The sequence below is a fragment of the Carlito syrichta genome, unplaced genomic scaffold, assembly GCF_000164805.1.
Source record: "Carlito syrichta isolate Samal-C Ts95f unplaced genomic scaffold, Tarsius_syrichta-2.0.1 Scaffold309418, whole genome shotgun sequence".
Taxonomy (NCBI): Eukaryota; Metazoa; Chordata; class Mammalia; order Primates; family Tarsiidae; genus Carlito; species Carlito syrichta.
Window position 1 is genome coordinate 493,596 of NW_007253514.1, and position 14,274 is coordinate 507,869.

Here is a 14,274-nt window from a genome sequence, read left to right on the forward strand (position 1 = left end):
CTCATGCAACTTACCCCTCATCTCATTACACATGTACACAGACTAGGTTTTTAATTTTTGTTTGTAATATTTAGATTACTTATTTTGGAAGTTTAAAAAATTACACATCTTACATTTGCTATTCTTCACTAGAATAAATATTTTATTAGTGTTTTGAGGATCCTGGAATTTTCTTGTTGCCTTTGTTTTCCTTAAACCTGGGTCATTATGTAAATAATTAGCTCTTTGACACAGAGATTATCTCTTATTATATTATATGCTATGTGTGAAAATAGTAGATATTTCATAATTAAGTTGAATAAAATTTGTAAAAGCTGTCAATCATTAATGGGATTTTAAAAAATTTTTGAGAGAAATCTATGACTGCTCATGAGCATCAGAATCTCACTTGGGTTGAGAACCTGGCTCAGTCTCGCTCAGGTTCATCTTAATGTAGGGATATTAATCCTTACATTGCCGGACTGTTTTTAGCACTACATAAAACAGTGTTTGTCAGGAACTTAATATAATATGTAGTGACCGTTCAATAACATCAGCAATTTATGATGTTGTTACACTATTAATTATTATTATTATACTGAACTCTACAAGATTTTTCCTTACTCGCTTTTAAATTTGTTTTCTTGGTTTCTTTTTTAAAATTAAATGTTACTTTGTTATAGAAATGTGGGGTATAAATGAAGATTAACTACATAAGTAGGCTGCATGAAAGTGAAAGTCTGGGCTTAGAATTGGCCCCCACTTCTCCTGGTAGTGGACCAGGTGCCCTTTGTGTTGTCGCATTCTCTCCACCCTCTTCCTTCCCTCTCTCCCCTAGCAATGCCCAGTGACTGCCCATACCTCCTTTGTGCTAATGTGATTAATGTTCAGACCCACTTATAAATGAGAACATTCAGTACTTTATTTCTATGCTCATGTAGTATTATGGTCTCCAAAGACAGACATGTCTTATTAAAAAAAAGTTGGTAGCATTATGGGGAAGCACACTAGCCACTGAACCAACACTGATGAGAATAAAATATTTTCTAGAAGCAGAGGAGTATAACTGAAAGCCTGATGTTTGAAGTCAGACAATCCTAACTTTGAGTCTTAGTTCAACCACATACATATTCTTTGATTTTGGTGAGTTGCTTATCCTCTGAGTCCAATTGCCTCATCTTGAAAATGAGAATGGTAAAAAAAAAACCTACCTTAATGAGCTATTGTGGAAATTAGAGATAAGATTTTTAAAAATCTTATCCAGTACCTGTCACTGTTAACAAATAGTTTGTTATGGCCATTGCTTTGTTAAAATCTGATCAGGCCACATGCCTCTTTGAGCTATGTTGGCCATGTTTCCTAAGTTGTGGTCCCCTTTCTACCTTGGGGAGACCTTTGTCTCTCTGTCCAATTTACTTTTGAGATAAACTGTATTTTACAATCTAAAAAAATAAACAAATAGTTTGTTATTAATATCTTATTCCTCTACTTTTCTTTTTATCCAAGTTCTTTTTAAAAAAATTTTAAGATTTTATTTTAAAGATGTGGGGTACAATTTAGGATTAGGTATATAAGTAGTCATCATACAGATGACGTTTGGACCTCCCTTTGAGTCCCCACTTTGCCTGGTTTGAGATTGGGAACTCTTATTGATGTTGTCTCCCTCCAACCCCACCCTAGAAGTATCCCCCTACTGCCAATACCTTTTATACAGTATTATGGTAAATGTTCAGGGTCTGCTTATGAGTGAGAACATGTGGTACTCTGTTCTTTGTTTCTGTGATAGATCTCTGAGTATGATAGACTCTAAATCCATCCAAGTTGCTGAAAAGTTCATATGTTTGTCCTTCTTTATGGCTGTGTAATATTCCATTGTGTATCTGTACCATATTTTTTTAATCGAGTACAGTTTTGTTGGGCAGCTGGTTGGTTCCATGTTTTTGCTAATGTGAATAATGCCGCAATAAACATACATGTATAGGTATCTTTTCTGTAGAATGATTTGAGTTCCTCCAGGTATATTCACAGTAGCAGGATTGCTGAATCATATGGAAGGTCAACGTCTAGTTCTTTTAGAAATTGCCACACTGTTTTCCATGGAGGTTGTACTAGTTTGCATTCCTACCAGCAGTGTAGAAGTGTTCTTTTTTCTCCACATCCTTGCCAGCATCTGTTGTTTTTTGTTTTATTAATGATGGCCATTCTTACTGGGGTTAGGTGGTGTCTCAATGTGGTTTTGATTTGGATTTCTCACATGATTAGTGAGGCTGAACACTTTTTCATGTGTTTGTTGGCTGTGTATGTCTTCTTTTGAGAAGTGTCTATTCATGTCTTTTGCCTGCTTTATAATGTGGCTGTCTGCTTTTTTCCTTTCAGCATGTTTGTTTTGTTCCTTGTAGATCCTAGATGTTAGGCCTTTGTCAGATATAAAATTGGCATATATTTTTTCCCATTCTGTGTGCTGTCTCCCTGTTCTCTCAGTGGTTTCTTTGGCTTTGTGGAAGCTTGTCAGTTTGATGAGGTCTGACTTATCTATCTTATCTCTTATGGCATGGGCACTTGCTGTTTTGATCAGGAATTGATTGCCAATTCCAATTTCCATAAGGATGTCTCCTGCATTTTCTATGATTCTTATAGTTTGAGGTTTAAAGTTTAGGTCTTTGATCCATTTAGAGTTAATGTTTGTGTATGGTGATAGGTAGGGGTCCTGTTTCAATCTTTTGAATGTGATCAGCCAGTTTTCCCAGCACCATTTACTGAAGAGTATCTCCTCTCTGCAGTGGTTGTTGTTGGAGGGTTTATCAAAGATGAGTTGCTTGAGAAATTGAGACTTTGGTTTCAGATTCTCTATCCTGTTCTATTGGTCTATATGCTGGTTCTTGTACCAATACTAGGCTGTTTTGATAATTGCAGCCTTATAGTAAAGTTTGAAGTCTGATACCTCCTTCTTTGTTTCTTTTGCTCAGGATTGTTGGCTATTCATGGTTGTTAATGTTTCCATATGAATTTCTGTATTATCATTTCTAGCTCTGAGAAGAATGATGTTGGTAATTTAATGGGTATTACATTGAAACTGTAGATTGTCTTTGCTAGGATGGATATCTTAACAATGTTGATTCTTCCTATCCATGAGCATGGACTATTTTACCATTTGTTTGTGTCTTCTTGGATTTCTTTGAAGAGTGTTTTGTAGTTCTCATTGTAATGGTCTGTTGCTTTTCTGGTAAGAAAGATGGTGAGATATTTCATTTTTTGTGTGGCTATTGTGAATGAGATTGTGCTTTTTATTTGGCTCTCCACCTGCTTGTTGTTGTATAATAATGCAACTGTCTTTTGCACATTTATTTTGTACCTTGAGATTTTGCTAAAGTCCTTTATCAGTGCAAGCTGGTTTTTGACAGATTCTCTTGGATTTTTGAGGTATAGAATTGTATCATCAGCAAAAAATGGACAAGTTAATTCCCTTTTTTACTATTTGGGTGCCCCTGACTTCCTTCTCTTATCTATTGCTCTAGGTAAGACTTCCAACACAATGTTGAACAAGAGGGGTGACAGTGGGCAGCCTTGTTCTAGCTTTCAGGGGAAATGTTTCCAGTTACTGTCCATTTAGGAATATGCTACCTGTGGGTTTATTGTAGATGGTGCTTACTATTTTGAGGTATGTTCCTTCTAAGCCCAGGTGTTTGAGGATTTTTGTCAAGAAGAGATGCTAGCTTTTATCAAAAACATTTTCTGCATCTAATGAGATAATCATGTGGTTCTTGTTTTTACATCTGTTGATGTATTTAATGACATTTATGGTCTTGCGAATGTTGAACCAGCCCTGGATCCTGGGGATGAAGCCTGCTTGCTCATGGTGGATGATTTTTGAGATGTGTTTTTGGATCCAATTTGTTAGAATCTTGTTGAGGATTTTTCCATCTATGTTCATTAGGAATATAGGCCTGTAGTTCTCGTTTTTTGTTGGATCTTTACCCAGTTTGTTATCAGTGTGATGTTAGGTTCATAAAATAATTTGTGGAGAAGTTCATCTTTCTCAATTGCCTGGAATACTTTCATTAGGTTTGCTGTCAGCTCTTCCTTGTATGTTTTGTAGAATTCTGCTGCAAAGCCATCCTGTCTTGTGCTTTTATTGTAAGTAGTTTTCATATGACAGAGTCAGTTTCCTGAGTTGTTATTGGTCTATTTAGTGTCTCAGTGTCTTCTTGTTTCAACCTTGGGAGGTTGTGTGATGTCAGAAAGTTCTCCATTTCATTTAGGTTATCAAGTTTGTTTCCACATAGGTGTGCATAGTAATCTCTATAATCTCTTGTATTTCTTCAGGAAATCTAACCTTATAAATCTGATTATGTTTATTTGGACTTTTTCTGTCTTTTTCTTGGTCATTCTGGCTAGGAGTTCATCAACATTGTTAATTCTTTCAAAGAACCAGTTTTTTGTTTTGTTGATGTTTTCTGTAATATTTTTGTCTTCTGTGTCTCTTATTTGGGCTCTTAATTTGGTGATCTGGATTCTTTTGCTAAAGTTAGGTTTTTGGTGGTCTTGTCTTTCTAGCTCCCTTAGGTGATTTGTTAGGCTGTTAACTTGTGATCTTTCCATTTTCTTGATGTGTGTTTGTAGAGATATAAATTCACCCTTTAAAACTGCCTTCATGGCATCCCTGAGGTTTTTGTAAGATGTTTCTTCATTTTCATTTGTTTCCATGAATCTTTTAATTTCTGTTTTGATTTTGGTGTTGACCAAGTAGTTATTCAGCATCCATTTCTTTGTGGGCTTTGGGGAAATTTTACTGGTGTTGATATATATTTTTATTCCACCATCATCTGAGAAGGTAAGAAGATGGCAATATTTCAACCTTATGGAATTTGTTTATTCTTGATTTATGACCCAAGGTTATGATCGATCATGGAGTATGTTCTATGCAGTGGTGAGTAGAATGTATATTCTGTAGTTGTTGGGTGGAATATTCTTTAGGTATCTCTTAAGTCCATTTGGTCAAGCATCAAGTTAAGGTTCTGGATCTCCTTGTTGGTTTTTGCTTTGATGATCTATCTAGGGCTGTTAGTGGGTATTCATGTGCTCTGCTATAATAGTGTTATAGTCAATATCTTTTTTTTTTTTTGAGTTGGAGTCTCACTCCATCGCCTGACTGAAGTGCAGTGGCACACTCCCAGCCTCCACAGCCTTGACCTGCTGGACTCTGGCAATCCTTCCGCCTCAGCCTTCCGAGTAGCTGGAATTATAGGCATGTGCTACCACGTCAATATCTTTTTTTTTTTTAGTTTACTTAGTAGTTGCTTTATAAATGCTTGTGTTCCTGTGGTAGGTGCATATATGTTTAGAATGGATATTTCTTGTTGATGTATTGAACCTTTTATCATTATTTAGTGTCCTTTCATATATTTTTAAATTTTTGATAGTTTAAAGGTTGTTTTGTATGATAGTAAGATCGTACCTCTTGCCTTCTTTTGTGATCCATTTGCCTGAAAACTCGTTTTCCATCCTCTAACTTTGAGTCCATGTTTGTTCCTTTTGATGAGCTGAGTTTCCTGGATGACACAAGTAATTGGGTCATGGTTTCTTATCCAGTTTGCCATTCTGTGTCTTTTCAGTGGTGCATTTCATCTACTCATATTCAGACTGATTATTGAAATGTGATTGTTTATCTCTGTCATGAGGTTCTTAGGAAGTTTTTTTCTTTGTTTGTTTGCTTGTTTTCCTTTAGCTTTGGGGTTGATGTATGTGTATGTTTTTAAGTTTGCTGCTCCGATGTTCTTTGTTGATTCTGTGCTCTGCTGTTTTCTTGAGAAGTGTGTGGTTATTCTTTATTTTCTTTCTTCTTTCTTAATACCTTTTTAAACATCTTCTGTAGAGCTGGTCTGGAAGCTGCATAATCTCTTAGGGATTGGATATCTGAGAAAGATTTTAATTCTCCATCACTGATGAAGCTGAGCTTGGTTGGATAGGAAATTCTTGATTGAAGTTGTTTATCTTTGAAAGCTTTGAGTATTGGACTCCAGTTCCTTCTAGCTTGTATTGTTTCTGCTGATGGGTCTACTGCTATTCTGATTCATTTTTCCCAGTAGATAGTCTGATCTTTTTGTCTTGCTGCCTTTAGGGTATTTTCTTGTGTCTACTTTGTGTAGGAGAATTACTATCTGTCTATGGGTTGGTCTTCTGATTTTATTTCTTGTGGAGGTTCTCTGTAGCTCTTGTGTGTGATTGGTCACATCTCTGATGTGAGATGGGGACAATTTCTTGGATAACCTCCTGGAATATTTGCTTCAAGATATTGTCTATTTCCCTTTCTTCTTCTGGGTTACCAGTCAGGCATAGGTTTGGCCTCTTGATATTATTGCACATCTCTTGGAGGCTTTGTTTTCTTTCTATGTTTTTTACAGATTGGGTTAATTCCATGTTTTGGTCTTCAAGTTCTGAAGAACTTTCTTTCTTCTGCTTGATTAATTCTGCTTTCTTTGCTTGTCCTCTTGTTATTTATTTCCTGGATGAAATTTTTTGCCCAAAATCTCTTTTGCATCTTTTTTCAGTGTTGCATCTTGTTTTTCTTGAGTCTTATTCACTCTTTCATACATTCTATAATCCCTGTTGTATTCTGGTGCCAGTCGTTGGTAACTTCCATTGTTTGGTCTTTGCAGTCTGATTTTTCAGGTGTTTTCTCTTTGTTTCAGTGGGAATTACCTGTGTTTCTCTGTTGATATTTCTTCATTTGTGACAGATTTCTTTCCATTCTCTGTAGTTCTGTTATTCAGTGGCAGTGGGAGAGGCTTTTACTTTTGATATTTGCTCTGCCCTCTATTCTTCCCTGATCAAAGTTCCGAATTTGTTATATTGTGAAACAGAGCTGTGGGTGAGAAGCTTTGCTGTCTCTTGTAGTCTTGAGAGTTGAATAAGGTGGTATTTGGGGAAGTAGACTTCAGAAACTACTTGCAAATCACAATGTTCACTGATTGTGGTATGAGTTCCCTGAGACCCACTCACCACCAGCACTCTATAAGATGATACAATAGGTACATGTGTGTACCCCCAAGTCCAAAATACAGTAACAGCAATGAGGAGAACAGAGAAAAATAGATGGAAATAAGATGGACATAAGTTTTTAAAAAATTCACATACATAGTGCTACAAAAGTAGAAATAAAGGGAAGAACAATTAAACACACACACACACACACACACACACCAAACAAAATTGGAAAAACAACAAAGGAAAACAAAATGAAACAAAGCAAAACAAAAAAACCCAGGTAAACCAAGCACAAACACACAGGCCCAACTCAAAACGAAATGAGAATCATTCACATACACACATAAACAGAAGACAAAAAATGAAAGAAGAGAGAAGAGAAAAACGAAGAAAGAAAAAAGAAAAAGAAAAAAAAGGTGGCGATGTGATAATGATTGAACCCTCACGTAGATATTCGTGCACAAAGAAAAAATATTTAAAAATTTATTTTAAAAAACCTGTCTTATTGTAATTGTTCCTCTTAGCTGTTCACAGGTAAGCTCCTCTGTTTTCTTTTGCATACCTTGGCCTAATTTCTAATCTCCCCAGTGTCTGGCCCAGGAATGAAAGTGGAGGTGAGTGGGTGGGGCTTCATCCTCCCTTCCTACTTTAGTGTGGTCAGGGGGATCCCCTCTGGTAGGGAGGTGTGGGATTGTCTCTTCCCCAGGTACTGGTGGAGGGGGGTATGGTGCTCCATCAGGGATTATTCTGGATTAGAGTCCTCCTATCACAGCTGATGTCCAGGCTCTGCCTTGATTCTGCCTCTCAGTTGTGCCCTAACTGTGTGGATTTGATGTTCAGAGGATTGCTGGGGAGGAGGAAGTTGAGTCAGCCCAGACTCACCACTGATCTGTTTGGAGGTATTCCTGGTTTTATCTGACCACACCCTTTGTCCTTAGGCTGAATCAGGGTAGGGGGTGGGATGCGTGATACTTAGCACTAGTCTTGTCCCTTTGGAGTTTGTGCTTTCAGAATATTTCCTCTGGGTCATGATCAGCCACTGAGTAGTTAATCCCCCAGTCCCAGAGATTGTGTCTGTTGCTCTGTGGTGAGCAAGCTGGAATACTTTCCTGTCCCATTTTCAAGATGATGGCAGCGTGCCTTTTTCATCTTCTCCTTGCTGTGCTCCCTCAGCAACCCTTGCTGCCAGTGTCTGACCAGGCACTGCAGTGGTGAGGGAGAGCCTGGAGACAGCAGTCTTTCCTGGCAGCTTTTTCCTGGAAAGGACTTTGTTGATTTTAAAAAAAATGGCACTCAGCCATGTTATTCACCCACCCTTTCAACAAAAATTGACTAGGTGTCATGTGTTTCTAATATTTTGTGGCTAGACTACTCAAAAGTAGGGAAATATAGAGGCAAACTATAGCTGATTGGGACCCTTCATGATCTGAAAGTGGAACAGGACAAGGAATCACAAGCATTCACCGGATATTATTTATTTACTTAATACCTGATATAGTCCCCACATGCTATGGGGGAAACAAAAACAAGAAACAAAAACTACCTAATACTTGATTCCTGTTGCCCGAATGCATTTTGTTAAATGGCTGGGTGAATACATGCCTGGGAAGCATTAGGGACCAAGCAGAGCAGCTGTGGCATTAGCCACGTCACCAGGATAGCCCTGGTCACTCACTCCTGAGTCTCCACTTCATTCAGCCACTCACACGCTCTCTTACTCACCAACACATATGCAGAATATTCCATACACTTATGCACACAGGGACTCTCATAGTCTGACTGGTTCCACTGTCATTTCCCTCCCTTCCTCTATCCATGTTCTTTGGCCATTTTTATGTTATTTACTTTTATTATCCATCTTTAAACTCTCCCATGGTTCCTTTGGGCTTCTTACTATTTCTTTTCACATGTATTTCTTTTCTTTCTTGTTTGTTTTGAATTGTGTTCTTTTTTTTTTTTTTCTAAAGCAGGATTTATTGAGAGGACAGAAAAGCTCCCACAGTGGGAGGGGACCTGAAGGGGTTGCCCTTGAATTGCATTCTTAATGACTTACAATGACCAATCAATTTACCACAAAATAGAAGAATGAGTGTGGGAAAGAAAAGAAGCAGCAGAATATTTTGGTAAACTTTAAATAGAAGTCATTAGCCAATCTTCTAATAAACTGTATTTCCTTTACATGATAATAGGGATATGAACAAAGTGCTGTGTGTTTTTGATGATAATGGCTAATTGGTTCTTAGAATATCAGCTCTGAGAGTATACTTTGAAATAGTATTTTTTTTTACTGAATGAATTCTTGCCTTGATTTTTATTTGATCATTAAATTTTCTTTTAAATTTGAATAAAGATTGGATGTTTCTATATAAAACCTTCATCTGTAATACTTCAAGTAGTAAGTTATTTTAAACTAATAAATGTCTGTCAACGAAATTAAAATTTTATTGTAACAAGGACTGTAACTTCCTGAATGTATTAGTTACTGAGTATTGAAAATTTTTTAGTTATATATTTAAAATTATTCAATTTACTGAAGACAAGATACAATTACAATTAGCCTACATACCATAAAAGGACAAAATATCATACAGACTGTAATTCCAAGTCACTAGCTAACATATCTGTTTCTACAACTGAACAATTCCAAGGGTAATATGTTGCCAGACTCCGTTTACTGGCCTTGAAGGTATAAATCAAGAATGGTGAACAGTGCATGAAAAAGACTAGGCCCATCTTTCTGGCATATTTACTCTAATTTTCTCCATTCAATTCAGTCAAAGTAAATTATTTTATTTGCTTGTCATATATATACATTTTGTGATTCACTTTATTATATAATGGTGACAGTTTGTGTTGAAATAAATTTGTTGTATGCTGGGAAAAAATTGACTCATGGAATGATAGAATTTTGAAGTTCTGAAGGATCCTAGAGATTAATCTAACTTCTTTTTACAAATGAAAAAATTAAGACTTAAAGGACAGAAGTGATTTGACCAAGTTTATAGTCTTAACCTGGACACCCAAGAGTTCTATCTTAGTTCTAGTCTGATATTTGTAATCCTAAATTCCCTGTATTTGTTTTACCAAGGAATGGAAACAAACAAAAAAAATCATTAAGTAAAAGTGCTAATCCAAAAGAAAGGAACTAATTCAAAATATGGGCAATATATTATGTGAAATTTAAATTAAAAAATAATTTTTAAAATCTATTATAAAACAATGTGTAGCTATTTAACTTGAAAATGTTAGTGCTTAAAATTATGCATTATCTAAAACAGATCAATATTATGGTAATGATATGTTGTATATATTTTGACTTCGAATACACATTGTAAGTTTCAATAATACATACTCATTCAATAAGAGCTGTATTCCCAAGAGACCATGCTATAGTCTGTTTTCAGAAAATTTGAAGATGCTTATTAGAGTCTAAAGTTTGACTTTTTAAAAAGTATATGAATGAGATTACTGTTTAGTTTCTTGAAAGATGGTTGCTTTTTAAATGGAACCTAATACCAAAAACCGTATATATCAAGAATCTACCTATGTATGAAGTTATATGAAGTAAAGACTCTGTGTTCTAAGTTCTGATAGAGCCATAAAGTATACAAACAGCTCCAAAACAATTGCTTAAAATCATTGAATAATTAAAATAACAATATAATCAGACATTTTGGTTACTACTGCCTATAGGATGATGTATAAATACTTCTGTCTTAGTGCATTGTACTGCAATGATTTGTTGATGTGCCTGCATTTCCACCGAACTGAGTTCCTTAGGGCAACAGAAATCATGTATTAGGTAATCCCCCCCCTGTAGTATGTGGGGACTATATCAGGTATTAAGTAGTATATGGGGACTATATCAGGTATTAAGTAAATAAATAATGTTAGGTGATTGCTTGTGGTTCCTTGTCCTGTTCCACTTTGGGATCATGAGGGGTCCAGATCAACTGCAGTTTGCCTCTGTATTTCCCTACTTTTGAGTTGCCTAGCCACAAAATATTGGAAACACATGACACCTAGTCAATTTTTGTTAAATGGATTGGTGAATACATGGCTAAAATATGAACAAAGTACAGATGAGGCAAGAGGAAATTCATTGCTTTTCAGGAAAAGAGGGATGAGTTTTAGTATTTGAGTAGTGAAAGGAAGAGGAACTCAATGAATTTGGGGAAAATGGGCTTGCTGAATAGTGAAGGCTAGGTCACTACTCATCAAGTCTCATGGCCTTTTGGGCACACTCAAGAGGGAATAGTCAGTAGCACTGTGGTCAGGGACAAAAACCACTTAATTGAATACTTGAAAGGAAAGGGGAAGAATTCTGTGGGTGAAAATAGTTAAATGTATCATCGGTTCAGTTTTCTAGTAGAATTTAAAATGATTCCAGGATATATCCTTTAACTATTTTGAGGCATTAATGGCAAAAACAGCAGCTTTCTTTGACAGGTCATATTTACAATGGGCCATATTCACATTTTTAATGTTTCTGATTATTTAAAGATTCAAAAGTATTCTTATATTGTGATTTTGTTTCTTTGTTACCGCCTTGAGAGGCATAGTTTTTATATAATTCTACATGACATAGTGATGACAGCAATAGTACCTTTTTTTTTTTTTTTAAGTTTTGTAAATTCTGTAACAGGAAACAATGTATTGTAAATCTGTCACTTCCTGCAAAGTCTTTCCAGAGAGAACTGTATTTTCCAACTGAATGAACTTTACTTTAACATTATTTGTTATATTTTTTGTACCCTCTTGTTCCATTGGCTTAGTACCAATGAGATTTTCTTTATGTGATTACTTTTATTTATGCATCCATATTTTTGGTAATAATGAAATTAATTTTATATTTTTACATTAGTATATTGTTTCAAAAAGCAAAATGGTTCCTAGAAGACCATCAGCCCTACCAAAAATAAGCAAAAATAAGCAAAAAATATGAAAAAGCAGTTAAACCAACCAACCAACTAAAAAACAAACAGCAGGTTTATAAACCTGGAGGCTCAGCATTATTAATAAGAGTAATGCAACTATAATATGTAATTTCTTTTACCCAACAGATTGGCCAGTTTGATAAAAAACAGTTTTTGTGGGTATGGGGTAATAGGTAGTATAAGGAAATAGCTATTTTCATATACTGTTGGGAGGGTATATTTGGTATGGCCTCCTTTGGAGGGCAAATTGTTTTTCTCAATTTATAAATAAGGGGTCCAACTAAAGCTTAAAGAAGTCACATAAAGCATCTAAATAACACAGAACTAGGATTCAATCTTATTAGTAATATAGATATTAAGTATATATTTTTCCCAGTTTCCAATGGGATTTGAAACTTTATTTTTTATTTTATTATTGATAAAGATGATTTTCATTTTAGTATGAATACAGATAGGTTTAGCATATCAGGATAGAGCATAGTAACATTTTGAGGGAAAGAGGCTTTGGATATTTTCTTTAGATAAGGTGGAGAGTGTGGAAAAGGTTTGTGGGACTTTTCTAGAGAGGTTTTTATTGTGGTCCACAAAGGGGACACTGACTAGTGCAGAAAAAGCATGAAACATGGAACATCTGGGAAGGATGACATTGCCCAAAGGAGACAGAATGATAGAGAAATTAAAACATGGAGTTTTATGATCTGGCTTTTGGTTGACAAATTATAACTTGTAAAAGAACTCACTTGCATTTTAATTTATAATTGATTAATAACTAAAAATATTTTATATCTTTTGATTTGTTTTGTTTCTAAAAACAATGAAATATAACTAATGCATCATGGATAGGGTATTTTTAAATCAACAGAAAAGAGAGAAAGGGAAGGAGAGAGGGAGGGAAGAAGAGTCAGTGTGATTATTAGAGATTTTAGATATATGTAATAATTGGTATATAAATAAATACAATACTTATTTTGTAGTAATTGATACCAATTCTCCCTTGGTTGGTATGTTTATATATTTCTAAGTCATTTAGGCTATATGTATAATTCTTATTTTAGGCTAAGATGGCAAAATTGTCAAGCTTGATTTTCAAAGGCAAAGCTAGTATATTTTCCTCGAGTTGATTAGAGATTATTTGTGTTAGAAATAGCAAAACACTGTTTTGCACCACTTTCATGTGTTATTCTTATGATTAGCCTTTTTATAGTTGACAGATTGTTCACTGTTATTTGTCTGTGATGTGAGACTATTGGAGATTTCTTCTTAATTTACAGTATTCTTTTTAATACAGTGATGCACTTTACAAGTTTCATATTGTGATTTAAAGCAACTTTATGGAGACTTCCTTTTTTTTTGGCATAGCTAAGCCTTTAGTTAGGACTGGGGTTCTAAATTCCTTTCGTATACTGTCTTAGTATGTTTTGTTTTAGTATGATGTTTTTGAGGAGCTCTTCTTCAGCTCAGATTTATTATGTTTCTTATGCATGCTTTTAGAGGAATTTTTTAATAGTTAGTGTGTATGTATGATTGTATTTTTATGAGCTTTTCTTATAGATTAGAATTGGCTGACAACTGAACTGTATTTTACATTTTAAAAATCTGATAATTTTGATATAGTAGTTAATAAGTTTTCTGATGTATTCACTGACTTTGTTATACAAAAGCTATTGTTTTTAAGTTAAATTTGCTTCTTCAGGCATTTTAACAGACAAATTAAAAAAGTAAGCTTTTTTGAACCTTATTATCTTTCTAGCTAGTCTGTACAGCTTGTGTGTATGTATGTGTGTTTATGTGTCTGTAATATATATGTATATATTACATAATATGTATATGTTTTTATATATTATTTTTATAACTTATTATTGCCCTGATATAGTTTATGTGAAAGTTAAGGAATATGATATGTCATGATGGTTTTGTATGTTCTTTTATTGTTTTAGGGACAAGATTTAATCATGGGTATTTTATTTTGCTTTTGTAAGTCACTCAGATGATGATGTCAGTGTTTCACAAGTAATGCATTTTCTCCTTTTTACAGGTTCTATTGTTCTGCATCACAGCTGCCATGTACATGTTTTTTTTCAGGTATGTTCTACCTATTTATTTTAACATCAAAAATAGTATTGTAATTTCATCAACCATGAAACTAAAGTCTTCCCCAAATAATTATCCCCTACAAGTGGTGGTCAGCAATGAATTATTGCTCCTTCATGGGTAAAGAAAAGAGAAAGACAATGAAGGAAGATTTGCTTTTTTCCCTCACATTCTGTCTATAAGTTTCTTTTGGAAAGTTGAATATATCAATTAATAGTACTCAAATCCTGAGAAGTGAATTTTTGGTTTTTGTGGACCTGATTTTAGATATTTTTCACTTTTC

The 14,274-nt window shown here is 34.8% G+C and overlaps 1 protein-coding gene across 2 annotated transcripts in view; it reads left to right on the forward strand.

Moving 5' to 3' along the window:
- TMEM135 (transmembrane protein 135) overlaps positions 1 to 14,274 on the forward strand; it is a 287,168-nt gene that overhangs the window by 185,385 nt on the left and 87,509 nt on the right. For both annotated transcript variants that reach the window (XM_008067224.2, XM_008067225.2), the window contains one exon: positions 13,936 to 13,982. In XM_008067224.2, coding sequence (XP_008065415.1) covers positions 13,936 to 13,982 — 47 coding nt within the window. The remainder of the gene's footprint in view (positions 1 to 13,935; positions 13,983 to 14,274) is intronic.